We start from the raw sequence: 26,049 nt of genomic DNA, 5'->3' as shown, positions 1-26,049 counted from the left end.
TAAGCCGAGACATGAAAATTTGTGATATCAGCACTACTTTTTTGGTCATCTTATGATGACGTCTATTACCTGTCCATGTGGGCTAATCAGCTTCGGATTCCTGGAATATCGGCAGTTAAAAGTTTTTTTACCGGAAATATTGTACTTATCCGCCTATAAGAACCTAGGTTAGCCTAAATAGGTTCTCAGTTAATGTGTACTATTTTAAATTTTAGGCTACTTAGGTTCTTACGAATAGGTCCTTAATTTCAAAGAAAAGGCTGTTAGAAGTGTTGTATCTAGATTGATGAAATGTCAATACCGACCTGGCCTTCATACAATATATATGTGGTCGAGACCCCTTAAAATATATTTAATCTCTCATTATCATGCTAAAAATATTGATTTTATAATGTATATATATTTCATTCATCATTGCTGCGATATCTTAAAGGTTCATTTTCTAAAAATAAGAACATGTTCCAAATTTTAGGCTAAATAGGTTATTCCTATTAATAACGGGATTTCTATTGGTAATCATATAAGCACTGTATAATCTATTGGTAATCATATAAGCACTGTATAATCGTCTTCGCTGGTTAGTTATTAAAAACACTGTCGTAAATATTTAACAATTATACCGTTTACATTGAGGTGGATAGTGGCGAAATATCTGTAGATAATTGTAAAGCCACTATCCGCCGAAATTGAAATGGTATAATTGTTTTAGTATATAAAACGAGATTAAGAGCAATTTTCTTTTCGGAAACACTTGCAAATCGGCTGTTACACCCACCATTTTGCTTTATTTTTGGGCGCATGAAAATATCCACATCCTAGGAGGTGTAAATTGAATATTAGCCCGAGTTTCTCAACCAATCAATGCGATATTTGTTTATCTAATCTGTATTGAATGATTGATTATTTATTTGTTTGTTTGTTTGTTTGCGTGTGCGATTATATGGAAGCCACTTTGCGATCGCGTTGCGATCTACGGTCGATTAGTATAACTAGAAGCCTATTGAAAACATAAGATCTTTTAACTTCTCTATCAGATAGCAGTATCATAATTTCAATATTTGTAGGGAGAAACCTCACTCCCTTCCCCCCACCCCCCTACAAAAAGATAAATGTGATGCACCTTTTGTTTGCGATTGCATGACTTTTCGTTTTGGCTGGCGCTGACAATCGTCACCTCTAGCCCCGAGTGTGACATCCATTTTCCCGTTTATCTTTAGCAGCTTTTGATTCATTAATTTTTATTATCACTAAACTTCCGAATTCCCGCCCATGTCATAGCAGTGATGGGCGGAAATAAAAGATTCATAAATTAGAATTTGGCTGGGAAGGAGGCAAATGACGCTGTTTTCTTTTAGCACGACCAAGAATTGCTACCCTAACACAAACCTCAGTCTTTTAAAAAAATACCATTTCTAAGAGGAAAGCCTATTTTTTTCTCAGATATCCCCCAAAAAATACCTGAGGCCTAATGTTGACCCCTGAAAAATACGACGAGCATCCCTATCAGGTCGACATGGGAAGAAAATCAAATCAACATTGCTCTTAACCAAAGTGATCGTGAATGGCCAGCTCCGCCGCCCCTACTCCCCCTCCCATAAAATTGGGCGCGGGGGGGGGGGGGGGGAAGGGCCTTTTAACTTGACAATAAAACGCCCCTTCGAGCCTTGGCATTTGCATCGGAACGTACGGAAGAGCAATATACCAGATAGCGTCGTGTGAACATGTAGGTCCACTTACATTCTAGTACTCTAGATTGTGATCTCTGAGACTTATGAGACCTGTGTTGATCAGCTTGTCCTTTATCACAAGTCCTGGAAGCTAGACGCACTTGAATATACACCGACAAGCAGTTTACTATCTTGCGAAAATGCGCACGTCTGGTGGTTTTACATATTTACTTGCGCGAATGAGCCTGATTGGTGTTAGGAAGAAACAACAGCTGGGCTGTGGAGGATGGTCGCGAAGGCCGAGAAGGCCGTAGAAAGACTTGCTACGCTGTCACGTGACAACCGCTTACCTTGACACGTCAGCGATATTTATAGGTGCTCGGGATTCCTGTGCTATTTAGAATTCCCAGACCATAATACCCCGAACCTCTTCCTGCTTCATGTTGCGAAAAGAAAAGTAATCTAGAAGTAATAATCTGAAGTGATGCAGCTGACTCCAAGTAGTTCCCCCAAGGTTAATAGAAAAAAAGAATTCGAGTAAGCGGAAGCTCGAGTTATCTGGCGATCAGTAATAAATTGAACCTAAATAAGATAATGTCTATATTTTGAGATGGCGTTTTTTTCGTACAGAAAAACAACAGTGCCTGGTCAAGTTGTGAATCCAGGTGGGTCTGTGCCCCCTTTCTCCCCCTTTCCGCACCAAAATTTCAAAAGATAGCTAGAATATACCTCCCGCCATATGTTTTTATATTCCTTATTACACTTAATTTTCGCGACGTCAAAATTTAAATTAAATTAAAAGTAAAACAAGTGGAATTAAGATGTGTTGTAATCATCAAAACTGAAACAATTTGTAACAAAAAGATGCTGCGTGGGCTAAATTTAGTTTCATAAAAATCCATAAATACAAGTCCAGCTCAACCCCTTACCGTACTATATGTACGGTAAGGGGACTAAATAGACAAGGTGTTTCCATAAAGCTTATTAAACGGCAAATATTTCCCCAAAGGCTTCTTGTGTACTCATTTAATTTTCGCGCATCTTTATTTTCGTGACACTTAATTTTCGCGTCTCTTTATTTTCGCGAGTTTTCCTCCTTATCCAGTATTTAGCATCACTAGACCAATGCGCGGGTGACCGAGGGTATACCGTCTAATAGGCTTATTAGTTCCTTTTATTTCGAGAGATATTCGAAAATTAGCATTGATACACAGTTTTCGTTTTCAGATGTAATGCGTTTTTCAGTGGTATGCAATAGAGAACATTACGCATATTTTTCCATAAAGATTTGGAAAAATTTGTTAACCCCCCCCCCCCATCCTCTGTATACGAATGATCTTCAGTCTCAAGATTTCATAGCAGACAAGTTTTTTTCAATTCTTACCACATTTGATCAGGGCCGTAGCGGGGGTGGGGCACTGGGGACACGTGCCCCCCCCCACCCCCCCCCCCCCAATATTAAAATATATATATATATATATATATATATATATATATATATATATATATATATATATATATATATATATATATTTATATAAGGAAATGACAACGCCAGCTCAAATTTGCGTTGTTTTCGTCCCCCCCCCCCAAAAAAAAAAAAAAATCAAGGCCTTTTACGGCTATGATTGATGCAGGATATGATGATATGATATGCGGAAATGACAAGTAGGGGCGTCGTCTCTTGTCTCCCCCCCCCCCCCCCGTTTTTTATGTTCGTTACGGCCCTAATTCAATTATTTTCAATTCAATTATTGCGCTATGATGATAACAGCAGCTCAATTTTCTTCTAAATTTGTTCTGACAATAATTTCATGTTTTGATAACACCACCAACTTTAATATTTTATCTAATCCCATAGTCGTAGCAGGACTCGAATTATTGGGGGGGGGGGGGGGCACGATACAGAAACATTCCCCTCTGGAAACTCCTGGGCGTCTGAACCCCCCCCCCCCCGGATTTTCCGTAACTGTTAAGGAAGAAGGGCATTTAACCCTATTTTCTGGAACTACACATTGATGTAAAATCACCATACACAAATTGTTCACAATATTTTTAAATCCCCAATTTCAATCTAACTGGTCGCGCAAAGATGCATTTTTCAGTGAATCGTCATACGCGGTAGTACCTCATTTCATTGGATATGAGGCCTGTGATACTGAAGACCCTTACAAAGAAAGACGTTGCATTCTAAGGAGTTTTAAAATAAGGACAATATTTTACTTTCTTCCGGGCATGAAGATCCTGAAGAAAATAGTTGACCTCCGATATTATGAACTCAGATAGCTTGAAATCCGCGCGGAATTTTCTGTCATTTCTACCCGAATAACCAGAACTGTTTTTTTTTTTGCTTTTCTTGGGGGTTCTACTGAACGGTGCCCCATGTATTGTTTAGTGGAAAATTACCATGACTAATAAAATCCCACACAAAGTATTGAACACTTTCCCGATGCGCCCAGTTCTTTTGCTGTCTAAATAGCGGAAGCAACATGTAGTGTGATATACCAATATAATAAACGATGTCAATTGATTATATTCAACACTTCAAAACAACAGTCTGTGTTTTTAAAAACCCAAACACGAATTTAGTTGACTTGTGCTTATACGAAATAAGAAACAAAACGAACATTTTCTAGACATGCCTTGCTGTGACGCGTTTAGCGTGAATATTGTATTTTCTGTTAGTCGGGGATTTTGTAAGGAGGATTAGCTGTTCAAACACATCTACACCTAAAAAAAAACTAACAAACAGTGTCACATATTTTATTTAACAGAAATTTATTAACGCAATTTCTCGAGAAAACTGGACTCGAGAAACAAGGTCCCTGGTAAATGGGTCAAATGGTGGTTTCGTCGATCGTCTTTATCTGTTCGGCCAGTGATTATCTAGGTATGTCAATCAGTATTAACTGAGTGCCTGGTCCTATAAACCTGCTATCCAGCGATCTCTCGAGTTCGCGACTCACGTAATGCGATAATGGAATTAAACGCTAGAATTTGGGGCACGGATTTCCTGCGAACCACCTCGGAAATGTTCGGGGAAAGGATGAGCACTTTCGGATCTCATTCGGTAGCCTCGCAAGACAGAGTCGGAAATTGCAGGAAATACACCTTTATTTATTTTATTGCATGCGGTATTTATTTTTTCAATAATGATAGAAAGCCACCCTGATAAATTTTCGTTTAATCGGAAAACATTTTCTTTGGTTCTAATACCGCTTCGACCACCAACACTGTGCAAAACCCTAATTCAATTTTCAAACAAAAATAAAACATTTATGAGATGTTTACCTACCTTTTATCACTTTATACAAGCCCGTTCATCAAATTGCCCATTATGGGAAAGAAAACAAGGAAAATATGCAACGCTGTTCCGGTCGGTGTTGAAAAACCGTGGTATCTTCGCTAGAAGGGTTGGGGGAGTTGGGTTCTGATCAATTGTTCGATTCTCCCCACGTGGTGGCGATCTCGCTAGTCAGTGGGTGTGGAAGAACGAACGATCGTGAGTTACAGAGCTTGTTCTATACTCCAACTCACAATGGTGTTCGAAGGTTGTTGTTTGACCCAAGAAGAGGCTGAGCAGCGGGCTCAATCGCAAAAAATCGACAAACAGATAGCCCAAGAGAAGGCCCAGCTTCGACGTCAGGTTAAAATATTGCTTCTTGGCGCAGGAGAGAGCGGGAAAAGTACCTTTCTCAAACAAATGCGAATCATCTATGGAAAGGATTTCGATGCGGACGCTTTGCAAGAATACAAGCCTGTCGTTTATAGCAACATCTTAAAGGGCATGAAAGTGCTAGCAGATGCTAGAAGAAAGCTCAGAATCGACTGGGACGCCCCAGATAACGAAATGCATGCAGAGAGAATTTTAACTCTACAAGCACCACCGAGAATCGACACCGAATTTTTTCTTCAATACGCCGAGAGTGTCCGACGGCTATGGACCGATGCTGGTATTCGAGACTCCTTTGACCGACGACGCGAATTTCAGCTGGTAGGTTACTAAACTCCCTGTGCTTTTGCTGGTCTTTGTACCCTATATGTATGCATGATTAGCGATCGGGCTAAGAAATTCAAAGCGAAGCGAGTATGTAGTTAGTGGTCGTGATTTGTGCAAGGAATGGCTCGCTAAAAGATGGCACAAATGGGCGAGTCTTTTGCTCAAATCTCTCGTTAGGTTGTTGTGCATTCCTAGTATTTATTCCCTGTCAAATTCCTCAGTTCGGATTACTGATAAGTTATGTGGTTTGGACCGCCATATAAACTAGAAGAGCCGAGTCTATTGTGCAAGTTTATCACTTCCCCACAACACATCACAAGACACTGATAAACGAACTGGATTCCCGAGCCCAAGTCCATCCAGGGACTGACCTTATACCTTTGAAAGATATTACCTGTACCTACAGCATCATCTTTCCTTGAAATGCATGCCTCAAAACATCTCTAGACTGAGCTCTGAGCTCCAAATGTTACTAGGTTTTGTCTATGAATACATAATTTAGCATTTGTTTTGGTATGGCTCGATCGTCGCGCTTTCGTTGATCTTTGTTGTGTTTTTCCTTTTAGGGCGATTCCACCCGATATTTTCTCGATCATTTGGATCGCATTTGTAGAGCGGTAAGTTTACGCACTCCCCGTATTATTTTTAATTCCTCTTTAGATGAATGTTCACGAGTTTATTAAGAGTTGGGCCGAATTAGCGAGTTATACATCGTAAAAAGCGCAATCTATTTTGTTCAGGAATTCTTCTCCTGCGCAAAATCGGGAATCGCTTGAAACGCGTGGCACAGTTTCTGCAAAAGAGCCACGTTTTCTTATAGTTTATTAATTAAACTATTGATATTGGCCTGAAAAGTAAGTAGAGTTTTGTTGTGTCCCTAATGTAAGCCGTGATTGTATCATGCCGCGCTGTAGTTGCTTGGTACAATATGCTCTATTCCGCGGCGACGGCAGATCTATTTTGCTTCGAACGCGGAACAAAAACAAGATGATATTCTCTTCTATTGGGTCTTGTATAACTTTTCTCTTGTCCCTTAAAATATGGCAGATAGTTAACACTGAGCCTTTGATTCTTTTCCAGCCCGACTTTTTTTATTTGCTTGTAATTGTCCCGACTTTGTGGCTATCGATTATGTTTTAATAGAAAGCAAAGCGAAATCAGTGCATAACACTGTAAATTGAAGTTAACATCATGGAGTATTTAGTGTTGTATCAATCTCTCGTAGACACCAAGGTACTGTCATTCGTGTCTGGCGAATGCATAGTTCTACTTGAAAACGAAACCCCTTTGTAACTAAATATCATTTTATTCGGTCAAGGCCCGAATCAAAACCATTATGGTAAAACCAAAACACACTAAGAGCCCCACATAGAATCGCCGCAAAATCGAATACTGGAACCTAATTTACAAATATAGAGTTCCGATCGGGCGAAATACCCTGTTTACAATTATTCTTTTCTAATTTATACCAGGGTTTTACAATTTACGGAATGTTTATTGGTATCTTTTATGGGTCATTTCACACCCAAATTAGAATTTAGCGTATAGATATTAGAGCTTTATGGTATAAACTCTTATGATTTTTGGGGTCTGGTTCCTTGTAAAACACGTTTTTCAACTGGTTCTCGTGTTACGTGTAAAAATTCTAAATACTTGAAATAATATAAGGATATGGCTAGGTTTTAACGCCCGAATGTTATAAGCATTTGACCCTGCGTTCATCCGCAAACTAGATTTCTATTTTATTTGTGAGAAATCCCTGCAGTTCCCCTCTTCATTAAAGAACAGGTTCTTTGGGTATACATATCCCTACAGAAACAGCATGTTTCCGCATTTTCTCTCCATAAATACCCAGAAATTAGATTTCTTGTACCCAATGTCTAGACCCTAGAAAATTGACCTTTTGAAACAAAATCCACTTTATACTATAATTCAGGCATTTGGAATTTTCCGCCAGAATAGAAAGGCTCAATAATACCTACTGCACCCCCTCAAGTAAATTCAAAATGTGCCTGCCTTTTTTAAATTAAAACATATAGAAAATTGGAAACATTATCTTCTATATCCAATCATTTGTTGATGATTGCTTGGACCAGATAAATTAGCTTCTGCTGTATTCTAAACATAAATAAGTACTTTATATTGTTCTTTGGCGGAAAGTAATTAAATATACATATCTCAGTAAGATTTCAGACTATTGCTTCCACAGCCCATAAATATTATGACAAAAAACTAATTACTTTTGTGTTAAATCAGAGAAAGTGGAAAACAATACTTTTTAGTTGCTTTTTTCTTGTTAAGTTGCAAAGCCATGCTTACTACATAGTTTTATTTTAATATATAATTATAATAACATCAATATCACTTCCTCGAGAATCAAAGTTATGTGTTCATTTCTAACTTGTCAGCCATAAATTAACAAATTTCCACTTTGTCTTGAAGTTTGACAATTATGGCAGACTCACAGATGCTGGGCACTCGGTTGGTTGCCATAGCAATAAGTGGAATTGGCAGATAAATTGCTAATCCTCTAAAGTGAATATTTTTGTTTCATATAAAAGCATTACTGGGATACCTCTGGTCAAATCAATAGCCCTGTGTGATCTTGAATCTTCTGGATTCAACTTTAATTGATTCTTTTACCTCTTAGGAGCATATAGACTAAATCTTCAGGTTGTATCCCTTTTCTACAGTTTTAGAATGCATCCTCCTTTTTGTTGTTGTTCTTGTTGTTATTATTATTCTGATGGAAACTCGTTGCTTATTGAAAGCTACAGTTGTTTAATCATAGCTTTAGGGAAAAAGGGAAAAAGGGCTTTTCCTTTCTCAGACCAATTAATTATACAACTGTCAAGGAGTTGAGCCAAGTAAAAAAGATAAAAGAGGATTAATGCTCACAATCAAACTGAAGTGAGCTGCGGCACTAATATCTTTTTGCATAAAACTTAATCATTTTGAGAAATGAGTATTAAAATGTTCTCAAAATTTTATATTTTCCTCATAATTGCATTTATTTCAGCAATTGCTGTCTTTCTGTTAATTGGTTGAACCAAATGGTACTATCTATACCTATCAAGGTGCAACAATTTCCAATAAGGTAGCAATTTTCAACAACGCGGACAACTATGTTTTTTTTTAATAATATTCTGATAATTATAAGTGAAAGAAGTCTTTGTTTTGTATAATAACTAAATCATTTCTGGACCCTATTTTTTTTAATTCAAGATCAGCCACTGCTGTTTTAATCTTTTATTAAAACAGTAACTGTTAAATATGAAGTTTCTTCCTATTGTGAGAAGACAAGAAAGAGACTCAGTGCATATTTAAAAGGATGTGTTTATTTTATAGAGGAAGGGATTGGTAGAGTGATAGATATTTTATGTAATCTAGAAGATTCGTGCTCCGGCTATTCAAAGGTGATGTTTATAGGACACTTTTAGAGCCTTAACTTGTGTCTAATATTCTTGTAAGGCTCATGCATTTGCTGTTTCCTTCCATATTGCTCTGTCTTATGTTTCCCTATTTACTTACATTAAGGGGCGGAGCTAGCGTTTTGCCAGGGGGTGGGGTGACCCAAGAAGTTTCGTCATTATTTTACCTTCGTAGAAGGACAGAACAGACAAAATGAAAAAAAAAATAGAAAAAGGCAGGGGTGGGATGGAATTCCGTAGATCCGCTACTGACATTCATCTTATTTCTAATACTAAAGTATTAGAAATAAGTACTAATAAGTATGGTTATGTTTTGTCTAATCTTTCCCACCATCAAAATAGATAAATGCCATTTATTGATATAATCAATCAATCTAATTATGTTTGTTTGTTCTAGGACTATATTCCAACCAAGCAAGATATGCTACACTCGAGAAAAGCAACTAAGGGTATCGTAGAGCATGAGTTTATGATCAAGTCCATCCCATTCAAGATGGTAGATGTTGGTGGTCAAAGATCACAAAGAGCCAAGTGGTTTCAATGTTTCGATGAGGTGACATCAATCCTTTTTCTCGTGTCGTCGAGCGCTTACGACCAGGTATTGATGGAGGATAGAACAACAAATCGTTTAGTCGAGTCCTGCAATATTTTCGAGACGATCGTCAACAACAAATTCTTCGCCAATGTTTCCATCATTTTGTTTCTAAACAAAACGGATCTTCTAACAGAGAAGGTCAAACACACAAATATCAAGGACTTTTTCCCTGCCTTCCAGGGCGACCCTCATAAACTGGAAGATGTACAGAACTTTATCTTACAAATGTTCGACAGCAAGCGTCGTGAAAGGTCTAAAGCGCTCTTTCATCACTTCACAACTGCCGTAGATACCGAAAATATCAAGTTTGTGTTCCATGCTGTTAAGGACACAATCCTGCAGGAGAATCTGAAGGCATTGATGTTACAGTGACACACTGAATTGCAAAAAAGGCAAAAAGAAATTCTTTATTTTCTATCATTAGATCTCTTTCAAAGCATGTATCTGTTCAGAGGAGAGGATGCAATGCTCTCAGAAGAAGACATTGGTTTGACATTTTAGAGCATTATCAATTTACAAGCTTAACTCAACAAATGATATTGAGAATTGGCTCTGTCATCCATAAGAGGACTCTGAACGCACTGTGTGGATGGAGCTAAAAATATCTGAACATTTCAAAAACAGGGCTGTCCATCTAACGTGGGCAGTGTTGGCCTATGAGTGATAAAAAAGGTGAATTATATGGAGAATGAAGTATAAAAAGTAAGTATTTTGATTTTCCAAAGGAAAAATAGTCAAGCCCTGGATAGAATATGTCAGTTAAAGATTATAACTGCATTGCAAGGTACAAACCATTTTTTCAAAAAAAAAAATCCCTAGTTTAAATGGACTTAATGTTTTGGTCCTTTTATCTTTTTGATAGTAATTTATTATGCTTGCAGTGCAATGCTTAAAAGCAAGTATTTGTCTACCTTTGATTTACTGTTCTAGATTCCATAGTCAACACAGCAACAGAGAGTGGAAGCAATTATCTCTTGGCCTTTCTATTTGCAGTGCTAAGACCTCTTTGCCTCTCTTGCCAACAAATTAGCCTAGAAGTTTGCTGGAAAAACTCTAAAAAACATGAATTTTTCAAGATCTTCACACATGAAATTGTACTTATTCATTTGTCTGTTTGAAGATTTTTGTGCTAGATGCTTTTCATTGCATCACAACTTTGTGAATATATTTGTCGCAGCATTTGTGTATCTAGCCACTTTTTTTAGAAATGTTAGCAAATTGAATTCTTCTTTAAAGGAATGTTTTAAGTGGCATATGCAAGCATTTCCTGACTTGTTTCATACAGGTAGCCAGTATCAGAAAAAAGTACCATGTGTGAAAGTCATCAGATATTTCTGAAATGCTTGTTTATTGGGCTCATCGATATGATTCATCATTTCCATCTAGATCTATGCGATGAGATAACAAGTAAAAGATACCAGTAGAAACTTGACCAGTGTTGTGTTTGATGCCAGATAACATAAATGCTGCTAAAGTATATCCAGTAATACATAATGGAAAAACAATCCAAACTCCCTATGCTCTGTTGCTGTGTATATTATGTCTAATAAGTTTAGTTATGTGCTGTTGGACTAACCTTATATTAACCCTTATAGTTAGGCATTATTATAAGACTATAAAGAGGGGCAGGGCCTGAATTCATTGGAGGAAATATTGAAAGATGATAGAATTTATGAATGCTGAATGTAGAAAAAAGTATTCTTGTTGCTTCTATTGTGAGATGAGGATTATGGAGTTGGAGTTCCTTTATGTCAAATTTACTGTAAGGAGTCAGAAAATGTGTTGTATATAAAACAAGTGTATCATGTTATATGGATTGGCCTTTATGTGTTCACAAAAGTATTTTATCACAAAATCTCATGAATTTTTATTGGAGTCTTTTAAGTTTCATCAATGGCACTGATTGCCATATTCATTGTATACTATAAAGAGTCATTCATTATATGACACTTTAAGGCAGTGGGAAATCCCCTGAATAGAATCCTGAAAACAATTGTAATCTAAAAAGAATCATATTTAATGGTAGATTCTTTTTCCTCTAACTTTAGCCTTGTAATAGTGTTATTTTAGAGGTATTGTACTTGTAAATTACTATGAGCCTTGTGCAAACAGATGCAGAGAAATGCTGGCACCACTATGTTGCAAAAATGTTGTGCTGATGCCATGACAATTTTTACATAATTTTCCACCCTACATAGTGGCATTGAAATAATATTGGGTTAATGTTGTTTGGGGCAACAATGCTGCTCAACTGCTCTGAAGGTTTGGTTAAATCACTGTTTACATGAGGCTTCAGGGTAAACCTATTCTTTGAATATACCATTTTATCAAAATTACGAAAATTTCAGACTCTACTTGCATGCAAAATACATGTCAGTGCTAACTTCTATTATTTCCTACATCAATGTGCTCTGTCTTTACCTGGCTTATAAAAAGGTGGATAATTTTAGTAATGGTTATTTTTGTAGGCGGCTTTTATATTAAAATTTAGGTAATTTGAAGGAAAATCGTCAAGTTAACAAGAAAGTTATTAGTCAATACTTCTGCAAAGTGTTAACTGTTTTGATTTTAAGAATTAAATAATGTTTTCTGAAGCTATAATTTATACAATGTTGATGTGCGTTACTATGACTACGGTCTTGATTGTTCATTTATCACAAGATCCCATTAGATATTCAAGTCAGGACTGGGCGTTATTTTTATGCACAGTTTTTTTTTCTGACTAAAGATGACCTTAAATTAGAGCTTTTGTAGCCGTGTTATATCTCAACCAGCATCGGCAAAATAAGCATAAAAATCAGTTTTTAAGGGTGTTATCGTCAGACGTGTCAAGGAATCGGTTAAAACTATAGCCAAATATGTAATTCATTTATGGGGCCAATCAGTTTCAATGAAAATGCCTAGACTTGTAAACATTCTCAGAAAAAAATTAATCGAAAACGTTATTTCTACCATTGCGAATAAAGGAAGCCGGGTTTTTATCCATTAGAGGGGCGTACCCCCCAACTCCCCCCCAACACACACACACACACATTTGTGAAAGTAGGTGCGTGGTTGGCCCCTGCCCCAGAAACTCTATCTCTGCTATGTATCGTGCCCCCGTCATCCCATAGTAGAGTCGGCTACGGGCCTCCCTGAGAAGAATAGAGCCTGTGTACGAGGCAAGCTGTCATAAGTCTGTTCTTTTCTCGCGCGCTGTGTGCCCTATCTCCGCGACGCCCTGGATCCCCGAGGATGACGTCTGTTATAAATTACTGACGTAGGGACAGACCCGGTATACAGGGTCTTGGAAATAATTATCTGAGTTGAGTTTACTATGATGCTCTCCCTAGAGTTTGTCGTATTTTCGGCTTGTGCGCGGTCCAAGGTTCGATTTACGCACCAATGCTCACAAGACAAAGGAATCAAGTCGAGGCTTTCATTCAAAACAATCAGTAAATGTGTTAGAGTTAAAAGTGAGTTTCGACCTGGTGCTCTAGTCTTGTGAGCATGGTGCGTACATCGAAACCTGGGCGGTTTGCGTACTACGCCTTTCAGCTACTCTCATGTTACCCAACAAGGTTTACCCAACAGGGTTTACGGGTAAAAAGATTGTAAGCACCATCGAAAAAACCCTAGGATGTGGTAGAGATAACATAGTTTGATTTACCGATAGCCCGATCAAACTATATTTCTCTGGATTTGCTTGATGCATTCCCCCCCCCCCCCCCCCCCCCCCTCCTAATAATAAGAGCCTTCCCAGGCCGAAGACATAAGTGGTTTCTCTTCATGACATGTAATTTTTTACTTGTATTTTACTTGAAGATATTATAAAAAAAAAAAAAAATGTGGGGCATCTTAAATTGAACTTTAAACCCTGAAAATAGATACGGGGACGCTGTCATTTTATTTGGTTTATTCCAAGATTCACATTTTACTTTCTAGGGATTATTTGGTTCTTGTTGTCTAAAAATGGTAAGTCGTGCTTAAACAACAAGAGAAAACGCCCCTTTGCACCAAAAGACCCCCCTCTCCCACTGCAGTAGTGGTGACTCTGTGGCTCTGTGGGTTTCGGTGCTTAAGGAGTAAGACAAGCAAGGGTGTGTCCAGGGGAAGGGACAAGGGTTTGACTCTGGAAGACGGTTAATTTTGCGTGTGTACTTGGATAGAAAAAGCTTCTAGATTAATCTAGTGATCACCAGAGCCAAGGATGCCGATTTGAACTTACAGTGAGGACACAGAAAGCGGGCCATGCTGAAAAACTTTGACCAATCAGATTCGGCTTGAACACCGTTAACATTTTGAAAAATAAGTTTCCAATCAGGTTAGGGTGTTCTCACGCCCAATCGACAGACAAAAAATGGTCGACTACACGTACGAGGTCAGATATACAACGTTCGGCGTTTCTCATTGGCTGAACTTTTTTTTCAAAATGTTTGTCAAAGTTGTTAAGCATGGCCCGCTTTCTGTGCCCTCACTGTAATTGATCCGTGAACAGCAACCTCCTACTCTGGACCTACCCTGCATTTTTCTCTAGACACGCCCCAGACAGGCTTGGGGGCTTTTAGAAGACTTAGCTTTAGTTTACTTAAATTGAAAACCCTATGAAAAATGCTTACTGTACAAATTTCCGGGGGGTAGGAGTAAAACCCTTTTTCCACGTACAAACAATCTGTCTTTGACATATTTCAAGGACACTGATCTCTTTTGAAATGATACAACCGAAAATCGAAGGAAGGTAGGTGCATTAACAGAAAGCATGTAAGTGGTGGTAAAATGGAATTAGCGTCCATACATCTCTTATAAAAGTTGGTCTGGAAATGCACCGACGCATGTTTTCAGAGGAGATGACTAAGCGTCTGTTGCGATTCTAGAGCCTCTCTTAGCCTCTGAAGCTATCCTTTTCTTTTCTGAGAACACCCATCACTTTCACTGGGTCTGTTTCCCCCGTGTGCTTCTGTACGCTTGGTTCCCTAGGAAAAGACGTATCTTCGTTAACACAACGGTAGAACTATCAATTAGTGTTCGACTAAATAAGTGGTACCACAAAGGACTGCGGAGGCTCATAATGTTGTGATGTTAGCACATTATAACTGGAAAACCCTGTGTGGTGTGGAAAATTGTTGTTCGGTTGTTTCAATACTCGTTGCATTATTTGATCTAAGGTACCGACCTTTTTTTTTTTTTTTGCTCGATAATATTTATTCCGGACACTATAGCTGCTCGATTTTTTCCCCCTAAAATGTGTCGATATTTTCAAGGGCCTGAGCCTTGCTGGATTTTTTTTGAAGGGGGGGGGGGGGGGGGGGGGGGTCAGCCTTCGTCAGATATCAAATGGTCTGTTCCTAAAGCACTTTGTGAAGAGCGCTTGCCATGAAATAATAATCTGAAATGCCAAAATAACCTTCCCTTTAGCCTTGGCTTAATTAAAAGCCCCCATTTTTGCTGTACCAGCATTTCTCATCCTTGAAAAGCAAGGCTTTTTTTTATCTTACTCAGGAAAAAGTGAGGGGCAGGATGAATATTTCTCTTCTCTTTGTGAATCTATGATGGAATTCACCAACGTGTTTGTTGTCTTGTGATCAAACGAGCGAGGCTGGTTGTCAGTATACCGGGCGATGATGGCGCCGTTTACTCGGGATTTAAAAGATGTCAATTCAATTTGGGTCGAGGGTACGGGGTTATCTGTTTCTCGCGGCTATTAACGTTCGTTGTTCACGTAAGTTTTCTAAATATAATTTAATGGGATGTGTTCTTTACGTACCGCACACGCATAAAGGGATTGAAAGAGAATTCTTCGCCGATCGTTGACGGGATAGTCGGCTCATTATGTGCCCTCTTTTCCTGTAGAACAAAGATTTCAAAGACGCGCGGAGATAAGATATCCGATCAACAAACGGACACGATGCACTGATATATCAATACAGAAAATAGGCAGACTCAGAAGATATTACTTAAGCGGCAAAAAAAGCGTTAGTCTCTGAAGTAATATTGTTCTTAAACAAAAAATTGACTTAAATGATTTTTTGTAATTGGCATAGGTTATTCCTCCCGCCTTTAGAAAATGGGAGTGGAATTACCTTAATAGATCGAAATCAGTCATGAAAGTTGGGCTTTATGAAAACGCAACCCTTCCAAATTAGATATTTGAGGGGCCGTAGTGATATATTTTTATATAACTATATTTTTTTAAAGTGGTAGTTTACAGTTAAAGCCGCATTGTCACCAGTTTACTTCCGGAGGTCCGACGGAAACCTCAACCGTTAAAAGACAAAACAATCTATTAGAATCCGAGATATTTAACAGGCCATCCGCTCTAAATTATCAATCTCATCCTCAAAGAAAACTTCCAATAGATACACTGCTTTCAATATTTTGAAATATTTTTCGCGTTTTCCGTTAAAAATCATCGGAGATTGTTACGTAATCGACCGAAAGTAAACTGGTGACAATGCGGCTTTAATTATGGGGTATGGCCAGTTGATGTTTTTTACCGTTTCTGAATGATACCCCTTCTTATTCCCAAATTTATATTTTTAAGGGGCAAGAGAGGGCATTTTTATGCATGATATTTTTTTTTGGAAGAATTGCTCGGCAAATTTAAATTTTTTGCTTTATAAGCTGCGTTCGAATTTCCCTGGACACCAGTGGCGCCAAGCTATCATTGGTATCTAAACAGAAATCGAATGCATGAGTGAAGCTCGTAGCCTTTGTTACCTTGCAAATGCTCAAATTATCCGTGTTATCTTCCAGCCCCCCCCCCCCCCCCCTCCTAGTTCTCCTTACCTTTGCCCACGCCATTCGCTGTTGAACAGCTTTGTTGTCTGGCTCCACATGCAGTGCGTACTTCAGATTGTTGACAGTGTACTCATGACCACAGAAAACGCGCTGGAATAACAAACAAAACCACCATGTCATGCGGTCTCTGTTAGCCTCCAATGTGTCGTCATCTAAGTGAAATACCAAGTGTTTGAAAGCATCCGTTTCCATCAGCTGATTATAACCGAATTTGCGCTACCGCGGCGAATCCCAAATTTTTGTCTCGTTTGGAATTGCGCATTGTCAATCTACCGTCTAAACCAATGGCGTTTTTTTTTTCACCGTCACGTCATAAACCATTTGACTGCACACAGTAAGGGAATTGATTGGTCACGGTGCGATGATTGACTACACGCATTTCCCAGACAAGAACGGTTTGAATTCTCGGCGGTCGCGAAACAACGAATGCAGCTATATAAGAAGCCGTTGGGATATGTTGCTTGTTTGAATTTGAAAAAAAAAAGAAGTATAAAACTTTATTTGTGGATGGCTTTTTTAAGATTTCAACACATGATTTGTCTTAACAAAGGCGTGGCTGAAAAGGGCCCTTTAAATACTCCGACGTAACAAATCTTTTTTTTTGCCAAAAAAAAAAATCGAAATTCATAATGAAACCAAAACAACTGTGTAACGCATGGATCCAGGGTATTTAAGTTAGTTGTATCGCCAAAGATTAAGGGCCTCACGTGTGGCACAAAATAGGCGTAACATTGATTTCATAAATTTCATTTATTTCTCGTGTTCTTTTTTTTCCACATGTATTTCTTCTGGCACGTCGTGTAATACCGCAATAGTTTTTACCGATTGGGTGCTTAGGGCGGCTATTCCCCACGGCTCTGGCCACCTAAATCCTGTGTAACTACCTTCACGTGGTGCACCTGTCCTTGACAAAAAGTTACACTAGGGACCGAGTAAGGGACGGTATATTCCCTTTCTGGGTAGGTGGAGCTCGTTAGCCTTGGTTGGCAATCCACCTAGGGGAAGGAAAACCCTGATTCCAAACCTCCGCTGCCTTGCGGCTATACCCGGTCTGGGAAAGGCTTCAGGAGTCAACCTCGAGGAGAAATCTGGGAGTAAACCTTGTTACTTCTTTGGGCGGATGAGCTTCGAATAGGTCAACGGCCAGCACCGGCGGATCTAATGGTCAACCCGGCTTCAGTTTCCGGCAACAAGTTGCAACGAGTTGTTTCTGCGGCCATCCCAGCTATGCTAGGTTGTCGATAAACAGGACCTCTCGCCAAGGGACACTACCCTCGCGCCAGGTAGTGTCGTCATCAGTGGTGCAGCCTCACAGTTTTTATGGAAAGTCAATCTAGTAGTATTGGAGCTATGGCTACCGCATTCGGGGGAACCGATGCGCCACCCAGTGCGGCAGTGGCGAAAAATGGACGAAGACCGCACTCGGCTATAACTTCCAGAGCAATCGACAATCGTCAGTTTCTATCTTCTAGAAAGCAAGCTCTAACCCTTGGAGCTTGGAATGTCCGTACTACCAATGACGGCGATGGTTCTCTAAGACCAGAGCGAGCCACAGCACTCATTTGTCGTGAGCTGGAGCATGCTAATATCGATATCTGTGCTTTAAGCGAAGTCCGACGTCCCAACACTGGTAACATTGTAGAAAGGAGTCATACTATCTTCTGGAGTGGGGGAAGTGAGAGAACAGCCGGTGTCGGATTTGCTATCTCCAACAGACTTGTATCGCAAGGGATTTGTCCAACACCTATCAACGACAGACTTATGCAAATGCGTGTTCCATTGGAAAGTGGTAACTACCTCACCCTTGTTAGCGTATACGCTCCTACCATGCAAAGAACATCTGAGGAAAAAGAGGTATTTTACGAAAAGCTCCGTTGTTGCCTTCCTTCAGCTCAGAACAACCCTCTTATTGTGTTGGGCGATTTCAATGCTCGTGTGGGTCAAGACTACAAATCCTGGCCTGATGTTATCGGTAAGCACAGTGTTGGAAAGATGAACTCGAATGGCCTCATGCTCCTTGAGTTTTGCACTCGGTTGCAGCTAAGTGTCATGGGTACAATGTTTCAATTAAAGGATAGCTTGAAGAACACGTGGCAACACCTCCGCTCTAAGCACTGGCACCAACTCGATCATGTGCTAGCCAATCAAGCTGCTAAGCCTTTTATTAAAGTAACCAAAGTCAATCAAGCTGCCGACTGTTTCACGGACCACAAGCTTTTAGTGTCTAATTGTGCTTTTCCTTTGAAGCGCAAGAAGAATATCTCAAGACCCCCGAAAAAGCTAGACACTCGTCTCAATGACGATAAGAAAGTGAAGCTCGTTCAGTTTTTAGATGAGAAAATTCCTGCTTGTAATAACGATTTCGAAGATCTGCAAGATATTCTTCAACAAGCTGCAAATCATGTTTTCGAAAGGAAAAAGAGGATCCAAAATGACTGGTTTGATGACCAAGATGAGGAAATTCGAAACTTACTTCAAGACAAAAGCCTAGACAGGCACTCGTTAAGAACACGTATCAGACAAATCAAGGATGCATGGTTTCAAAAGAAAGCTGAAGAAGCTGAGCATTTTTCTCAAACAAAAAATCCAAGAGAGTTCTATGCCACCTTGAATGCAGTCTATGGCCCAAGATCAAGAAATTCTCATCCTGTTCGCTCTAAAGAAGGCACTCTTTTGGCCGATCCCATAGAAGTCAAAGGTAGATGGGTGGAGCACTTTAGTGATTTGCTAAATCTCCCGAGTGATGTTGACTTAAAAATCGTGGACGAACTTGACCAATTACCAATCATGCAGTCTATGGATGATCCTGTTACAGACCAGGAGCTGGAAAAAGCCATTTCAAACACCAAACTTGGGAAGAGCCCTGGTTTTGATGGTGTCCTTCCAGAAGTCATTGTTTATGGTGGTCGCTGCCTGAGAGCTTTTCTTCTCATCCTCTTTAATATCATCTGGGCGTCTGAAATCATTCCTCAAGTGTGGAAAGTTGCAATTATCACCATTTTATTTAAGAAGGGCGACAGAAGCGAATGTGGAAACTACAGGGGGATATCACTACTAAGCGTCGTGGGGAAAATATTCGCAGATATCATCTTGCAAAGACTACAGCTGCTTGCGGAATTTATATATCCCCAGTCCCAGTCAGGGTACCGAGCTGGTAGGGGCACTATTGATGGCATATTCACTCTTCGTCAGCTTATGGAAAAGACCAGAGAGCAACGTAACAACATGTATATAGTCTTTGTAGACTTTGTGAAAGCCTTCGACACTGTCAATCGTGAACTTCTCTTTTCGATCCTTGGCAAACTAGGATGCCCACCAAAGTTCATAAGTATAATAAAGAAGCTATATTCTGATGTTCATGCTAGGCTAATCGTAGACGGAGAGCTAACTCGAGCATTTGAATACAACTGTGGTGTCAAGCAAGGATGTAAGTTAGCACCAACTCTATTCGGCATCTATGCTGCTGTCCTGCTCTGGTTGGCCTTTAATAAAATTGAACACACTTGCAGCATCAAGATAAGATTCCGATTTGATGGTAATCTCTTCGATCTTCGCAGGCTCAAAGCAAAAACAAAAGTCCTTACGGAATTCATCAGGGAGGCACAGTACGCTGACGATATCGCCTTATTTAGCGATACCCCAGAGGGTCTGCAGTCTTTACTTACATCGTACAATGAACTTGCTAAGAGAATGGGGATGCGCATTAACACTAAAAAGACGGAGACTATGTGTATTGGTAATACTGCCGACTTTTATGTTGATGGCATTAAGCTGGTCAATGTTACTCACTTTAAATACCTTGGTAGTATCCTGTCAAGTGACTGCTCAATGAGAGCGGAGCTCACATCTCGTATACAAGCTGTATCATGTGCTTATGGTCGCCTTCGAAAGAGAGTTTTCGACTCACGTGATCTCACTGTACCAACCAAGATTGTACGGTAGTGAGACATGGACTGTATATCAGCATGAAGTTAGAGAACTTCGTACTCTGCAACAACGCCATTTACGCCTAATCCTCAAGATCAAGTGGGATGACTATATAAGCAATGAAGACGTCCTCCGTCGTGCAAACGTAGATGATATTGAAACAAAATTAGCTAGAAATCGTCTCCGCTGGCTTGGTCACCTCTGCCGAATGGACGATGACAGAGTGCCTAAGCAGCTGTTATTTTCGGAGCTAGAACACGGGTCTCGCCCAGTTGGTCGTCCTAAACTAAGATTTAAGGACATTTTGAAAAAAGACCTCAAAATTGGATGCGTCCTTGAAGCGTGGAACTATCATGTACATAATAGAAAGGAATGGAGGGCGATCACAAATAACATCTGCACGTCATACGACAAAAGAAGATATGAAACCTATTTAAAACAAAGGGAAGCTCGCCGTAAAAGGGCGGAGAACAGTTAAATACAAACTGTGTTATACCGGTTCGCGGGTGCAGGCGCTTATATATTTTACCGATAGTACACTTGCGCTCTTTCCTGTTCATCAGAATTGATTGAAGCAAAAAATATTTTTCGTTTGTTTTTTATACTAGCTGTCACACTTTCTCATATTACCTTAGTGTACTTCGAAAACACGATTAGGGGATGTTGAGAGTAGGAAGCACTGTTTAAAAAAACACAATCATTCCTTACAGTGTTTTCGGGGAGACTTCCTAGAAAAAAAACACAATCATTCCTTACAGTGTTTTCGGGGAGACTTCCTAGAAAAAAAACACAATCATTACTTACAGTGTTTTCGGGGAGACTTCCTAGAACCTCTATAAGCGCTGAGTACATCTCTGGAGGTGAACCCTCAAAGAATCTGCCACAACCTCCACTAAAGAGGGTGTCCCCTTTTAACACAAAAATATGAAATGACTTACAGATTAAAAGGCTGGATAAAGTAGTTGTACGATCTTCTAATAAAGGCATAATGCTAGAAGATTTGATGTAGGTAGCATTGGGTGGTCACCCCCCCCCCCTAATTTTAAGGATTGCCAACTTATAGATCTTTTACACTAAGAAGTGTGTAACCACCCACCCCTCTAGCTTCAGCAAATTCTGGCCATGTGCACAAACATGGATAACAATACTTTGCTTATTACTTGAAACTATGAGAAGTTAATAGAAATTATCAATTGATCCCACTAACTTGGCTTCCATTCAGACTTTAATTCAATTTAGCAAGGTTCTACTGTTTATCCATATCGTAATGTTTTAGATATCTCAAGATGAGTCTGGAGACCGGTAATTACATGTACAGTACTTTTACAAATGTACAGTTAGTGGTAAGAGGACCAAAGTTTCCTTGATATGTTCTCGTAAGGTTGAGAGTTACCTGTGAAGACTGCCGTGGGTTTATCGGCATCGCCTGTAACATGAAAGCAAATGTGGCCACTTGTGTGACAAGGAGTGAACAAGCACTTGACATGTAAGCTGCCAACCTAAGGAAGACAAGTTCCATTATTGACTCATAAGGAAAGAAGCACAGCATTATCAACAGCAAATGTGATAATGATGGTGATGGCGATGGTGATCAGGGTTCAAAATAGCGGCAGGCTGCAGGCGATAGCCGGCTGTTTTCTTGTCTTTGCCGGCTCTCTTTTTCTGTATCCCCTTCTCATATTTTGGGTGTGCTGGCTTTTTTTACTCACCAGAATCCACAAAGCTGGCAAAATCGATATACTGTCTATTAAATAAATATTTTGAACCCTGGGTGATGGTGATGGCGATGGCCTCAATGATTGAAAATGATGCAATGATTGCAAATTATAACAGATTACATTAATGTTCAGGCGCGTACACAGCAAAAGGACAAACCCAAAAGGAGCCAATCTTTCCCTCACCCCACCTAAAAATGACCTCAAAAGAAATTATGTTTGTCTGTGTGCCTTTTGCAAAATGTTATTGAAAGAGAAAAGCAAAGAGCATTGAATAACCAATGTCATTTGCACCTGTCAGGGAAATACCAATGTGGTACCCCGTGCTAAATCGGAATTCTCTCATCCCGATTGCAGATGCATCAGGTTAGGAGGATTGGACAATGCATAATCATTGATAAAAATGATGGATGAATGTGCAAAGATAAGGGAAAGTTATAAAAAGATGATGCTGGTGATGATTATTTATAAAAATCTACTATTCAATACCTTGAATTCTTCATCATGGGAAACCTTTTTGCTCAGGGCTCCAATCCTTTCATCACCTCCATATACAGTGAGCCCGCTCACTAGTTTGACCAGACCCTCATTGCCACCGGCATGATCCCAATGGTGGTGTGTGGTCAGGACTGTGGTTAACTTGACTCCTTCTTCCTGGACAGCAGTAACTACCTGGAAATGGTATCCAAACAACATTACGAAAGCTATCTAATAAATTGATAAGTGATGGTGATGGATGAAACTGGTTTGCTGGGAATGTGGTTAGTCTTACTCCTTTTTCCTGGACAGCAGTTACTACCTTGAAATAGTAGCCTACATGATGAAATCTATCTTATTCAATTGATAAGAATTGATGGTGATGGATGAAACTGGTTTGCTGGGAATGTGGTTAGTCTTAATCCTTTTTCCTGGACAGCAGTTACTACCTTGAAATAGTATCCTACATGATGAAATCTATCTTATTCAATTGATAAGAATTGATGGTGATGGATGAAACTGGTTTGCTGGGAATGTGGTTAGTCTTACTCCTTTTTCCTGGACAGCAGTTACTACCTTGAAATAGTATCCTACATGATGAAATCTATCTTATTCAATTGATAAGAATTGATGGTGATGGATGAAACTGGTTTGCTGGGAATGTGGTTAGCCTTACTCCTTCTTCCTGGACAGCAGTTACTACCTGGAAATGGTATCCTACATGATAAAATCTATCTTATTCGATTGATAAGAAGTGGTGGTGATGGGGTTGGTGGGAATGTGGTAAGCTTTACTGCTCCTTTCTGAATAAGGCTACGGCTGTGCCTTCACCACTCTCCCCCCAACCTGGTATTCAAACAACATTATGAAATCTATATAATTGATAAGTGACGGTGAAGGATGATGTCAGTTTGTTGGTAATAATGTTAGTTTTACTTCTTCCTGAATGATAATACTAGTCCAATACCCATTTTTATGCATGGTATTGTTCCCTTATTGTTTTACCTCATTCTTTACGCTCTAGTGGCCTCCATCATTTTAGACAATGCCATGCATAAATTTTTCGGAGTATTGGACAACCCTCTGAATGACCAGTAGACTGGAGCTATCCCCCCTAAATGTTTTATGTCTCCCCCCCCCCTCTAAGGCCTGCTATGGCCATGAATGAGGGGGGTACAATCTTTACCTTCTCTGGTTCAACAGGGTCTACCACTGCTGCTTCTTTGGTTTTAGGATCAACAAGCAGGTACATGTAATTATCGGAAAGGGCTGGGAGAAGTCTTATCTTCATGTCATCTTGTACCATGGTCACTTCTTTAGAATGTGCTATGGGTGGTGATGAAGATGTCAAGTGTCTTGTAATGCAACCTATGTAAAGACACGAATTTAGAGCAGGGGCTCAGTAGTAGGGGCAATCAACTCTTACACATTCCAGGGGCGGATATAGGGAAGATGGATTGGGTGGATATCCACCCCCCTTTTTTGAGTAAAAAAAAATTGAAGTCACTTTGTTTGACGAAAATAAATTTCTCAATGTGCCTTCACCTGCTTGACTTTGCTGATGTGACAAATCCAATTCAGCGTAAAGTATTGTTAGACCTATGTGACCACCAAGAACCACTGGATCAGTTATAAGCCATCTATCTGGCCATTATCCACCCCCCATTTTGAAATCCTGGATCCGCCCCTGATTTTTTTTGGTAAACAAAACAAAACTGACAGATGATGATTACAAACATTATTCTTTCTTACTGCAATTTGCTCGTACAGACTTGTGTCACTCATGCATCTAAAAATAGCCTTGTCCACAAAAGTGCTACAAGGCACTAATATAATACAGATGATTACCCCTACTTATGAACCCCTGTTCAGGTATAATAAAAGATGCTACAGTTCTGTCACATTTTCTTTGAAAGTTTATAACACAGTCAATACACCTAACAATTCAATACTCCCCAAGAGTCATCAACCATACCTGCCAACCCCCAGACAAAAAAACTGGGAGATTACTTAAGAGGGGAGGGGGTACGGGATGAGGGAGGTGGGGCGGTGGGATTAGCAAATCACAGAGTTTTGCTCGAAGATATGTGTGTTCTTTTGTTCTCTTATTGTTGTTGGGTACCCTATCGTAAAGCGAAAGAAAAGATGATAGCTAAAATAAGTCTGTTTTTCCAGAAATTCATTCAACTTTATAACAAATATTCTGAATAATATATTCAAACGTTATTACGCTTGTACAATGATCTTAGTTTATATTTATTTGATAAAATATGATAAAATGGTGAAAACTTTGATCGAAATTTTAGCGATGTTCCCTTTCAAAACTACTTGCGTTGCAATTACTTTTTGGTAAAACACTAGATTGACTGGACTAATGATTCAGTGTCAAGAACGTCAATCTCAACTACTTTTTGAGAGGCCTGAATTTTATTCCATTGTATCCTGACCACAGAGTGCCTATAAATTCTCTCTGATGAGCATTGATTTACAATAAAGCCAACTTACAAACTCGCGCAAAAACGGCTCCAAAGTATTAGACAATTTCTCAACAATTCGCACGAAAATATGGTCAAACTTGATTAGTCGATATATGCAAGCATTTCAGTATTGCGGTAGTAGCCCTGTGGTCTACAAGAAACGCCTGGAAAAGGCTCATTTTTCTCGAAAAACCTGAAAACGTCATAACTTGAATACAAATTATAAGAATTGCATAACTTTGTGGCTAAAATCCAACTTTTAGTTCAAAAACAACTCGACTGATTAAAATTTGGTCATAAACCGGGAGATTTAAGGTAAAACAGGGAGACCGGGAGATTTGATAAAAAAACGGTAAAACTGGGAGAGTTGGCAGGTATGCATCAACAACCATTAATCACCAGCTTTCTTGCAGTAACACTTACCACAGGCATCCCAAGCAGATTATGTCATCAGACTTTGAACATGTCATACCATTTTTCTTTTTCTCAATTCCACCAAACAGCCCATACTCACCCCCCCCCCCCCCCTTTCCACCGCCACAGTTTAATTCATACCTCGTTTGAAATGTTTGTAAACTACCCTTTGAAACAGTTGTCAAATTACCAGATAAAAGAGAAAGGAGACATAATTTTATACATTATCTCTTCGAAATAAAATGATTGGGGGTAATTTATGGTGATGACAAACGGGGGACTCTATATGCAACAGATGTTTTTAAAGGGGTTTAATAATTTCAAGAGTCTTCTATTATGACTGGTAATGACAAAGAAATATATACAATCCATACCCAATCTTGCTGGAGCACGAGCTGATGACAGAGAGTTACTTCTTTGTCCTAAAAACCGGACATAAACGGCAGCAACTGCAAAGTTATTACAGACAATGGCCCTCAACATTTGCGATTCTATAGTACCTGCTCGATCCACGATCGAGTGTTCTATAGAACAATAGGAGGTCTAGGGATAGTTGATTTAGTCTTACT

At 39.4% G+C, this 26,049-nt stretch overlaps 2 protein-coding genes across 2 annotated transcripts; one reads left to right on the top strand and one right to left on the bottom strand.

The window, feature by feature from the left end:
• Positions 1-5,121: 5,121 nt before the first annotated feature.
• LOC5520204 (guanine nucleotide-binding protein subunit alpha-12) lies at positions 5,122-12,291 on the top strand. Its single transcript, XM_001640006.3, has 3 exons — positions 5,122-5,661; positions 6,234-6,284; positions 9,496-12,291. The coding sequence occupies exons 1-3, from the start codon at positions 5,206-5,208 to the stop codon at positions 10,063-10,065; spliced, it is 1,077 nt and encodes a 358-aa protein (XP_001640056.1). The 5' UTR covers positions 5,122-5,205; the 3' UTR covers positions 10,066-12,291.
• A 1,269-nt stretch (positions 12,292-13,560) lies between these two features.
• Positions 13,561-26,010, bottom strand: LOC5520203 (hydroxyacylglutathione hydrolase, mitochondrial). The gene is made up of 8 exons (XM_001639928.3): positions 25,855-26,010; positions 23,776-23,957; positions 22,602-22,784; positions 21,791-21,896; positions 21,202-21,305; positions 16,459-16,560; positions 15,437-15,516; positions 13,561-14,645 (listed from the first exon to the last, which is right to left on the bottom strand). The coding sequence occupies exons 1-8, from the start codon at positions 25,961-25,963 to the stop codon at positions 14,555-14,557; spliced, it is 957 nt and encodes a 318-aa protein (XP_001639978.3). The 5' UTR covers positions 25,964-26,010; the 3' UTR covers positions 13,561-14,554.
• Positions 26,011-26,049: the final 39 nt, after the last annotated feature.

This window comes from Nematostella vectensis, chromosome 12 (assembly GCF_932526225.1).
Source record: "Nematostella vectensis chromosome 12, jaNemVect1.1, whole genome shotgun sequence".
In the NCBI taxonomy this organism is placed as follows: domain Eukaryota; kingdom Metazoa; phylum Cnidaria; class Anthozoa; order Actiniaria; family Edwardsiidae; genus Nematostella; species Nematostella vectensis.
This window is presented reverse-complemented; position numbering and strand designations above follow the sequence as displayed.

What these genes read in the sequence shown, in the direction of transcription:
- LOC5520204 (XM_001640006.3), top strand. Translation starts at nt 5,206, where the DNA reads ATGGTGTTCGAAGGTTGTTGTTTGACCCAAGAAGAGGCTGAGCAGCGG. An exon ending in GACGACGCGAATTTCAGCTG is followed by an intron (nt 5,662 to 6,233) that starts GTAGGTTACTAA and finishes TTTTCCTTTTAG; the next exon opens with GGCGATTCCACCCGATATTT. An exon ending in TGGATCGCATTTGTAGAGCG is followed by an intron (nt 6,285 to 9,495) that starts GTAAGTTTACGC and finishes TGTTTGTTCTAG; the next exon opens with GACTATATTCCAACCAAGCA.
- LOC5520203 (XM_001639928.3), bottom strand. Translation starts at nt 25,963, where the DNA reads ATGTTGAGGGCCATTGTCTGTAATAACTTTGCAGTTGCTGCCGTTTAT. An exon ending in TCGTGCTCCAGCAAGATTGG is followed by an intron (nt 23,958 to 25,854) that starts GTATGGATTGTA and finishes GTCTTTACATAG; the next exon opens with GTTGCATTACAAGACACTTG. An exon ending in CCCATGATGAAGAATTCAAG is followed by an intron (nt 21,897 to 22,601) that starts GTATTGAATAGT and finishes TGTCTTCCTTAG; the next exon opens with GTTGGCAGCTTACATGTCAA.